Raw genomic sequence first — 925 nt, 5'->3', positions numbered from 1 at the left:
CGAGGGACAGAGTGGACTAGGATCGCCATGACAGGGACAGCACGGGGTGAGGGACAGAGTGGACTAGGATCTCCATGGCTGTACCTGGGAGATGAGGAGCTGGCAGGAGGTGAGCTCTCTGCAGTTCTCCTCCATCTTGCGGTTACTCTCACTCTGTATGTCCTCGAGCTGTCGACATCGCTTCATCAGGGTCTTCACTTCTGATTTCATCTTACTGATGTACAGCCGCGCCACTGTGAACTCCTCTTCCAGAGCACCATTCAACTCCACCGGCTGGGGGAGACAGGGAGGGCAGTGGGAGGGGGAGACAGGGAGAGGTGGAGATGGAGGGGGAGACAGGGAGAGGTGGAGATGGAGGGAGGTGACAGAGGTGGGGGAGAGAGAGAGAGAGAGAGAGAAAGATGGAGAGGGATAGAGAGAGACCGAGGGGAGACAGGGCACGAGAGAGTGGGGAGAAGGAGGTGGGCGGGTGCAGAGGGTGAGAGGGGGACATGGAGGGGGAGACGGAGAGTTGAGGGAGGGAGACAGAGAGGGAGAGAGAGGACGGAGAAAGAGAGAGTTAATGAGTGTGCGGTGGGGGGGAAGAGAGAGGGAATAAATGAGAGAGAATGAGTATGAGAGAGGGAATGTGTGCAAGAGAGAGATGTGTGTGAGGGAGAGACAAGTGTGTCAGTGTTTACAGGGGTTCCCCAGGGACGTGGGGGGGATGAGTTTGTATTTACGGGGGACCCCAAAGGAGAGAGTGTGTCAGTATTTACAGCGGGGACCCTGGGGAGGGGGAGATATGTACCAGTATTTACAGGGGGGGAGATCGGGGAGGGGGAGATATGTACCAGTATTTACAGGGGGGACCCTGGGGAGGGGGAGATATGTACCAGTATTTACAGGGGGGACCCCGGGGAGGGGGAGATATGTACCAATATTT

At 56.8% G+C, this 925-nt stretch overlaps 1 protein-coding gene across 1 annotated transcript in view; it reads right to left on the bottom strand.

Annotated features, from left to right (window-relative positions):
- Nucleotides 1-84: 84 nt before the first annotated feature.
- LOC125481970 (kinesin heavy chain-like) overlaps nt 85-925 on the bottom strand; it is a gene marked incomplete at both ends in the record, with an annotated part of 9,827 nt that continues 8,986 nt past the window's right edge. Inside the window, one exon of the mRNA XM_048593934.1 lies at nt 85-273. Coding sequence (XP_048449891.1) covers nt 85-273 — 189 coding nt within the window. The remainder of the gene's footprint in view (nt 274-925) is intronic.

This window comes from Rhincodon typus, unplaced genomic scaffold, assembly GCF_021869965.1.
Source record: "Rhincodon typus isolate 14 unplaced genomic scaffold, sRhiTyp1.1 hic_rhity00004653, whole genome shotgun sequence".
Lineage (NCBI taxonomy): Eukaryota > Metazoa > Chordata > Chondrichthyes > Orectolobiformes > Rhincodontidae > Rhincodon > Rhincodon typus.
The sequence above is the reverse complement of the archived record's forward strand: the minus strand, read 5'-3'. Positions and strand labels throughout refer to the sequence as shown.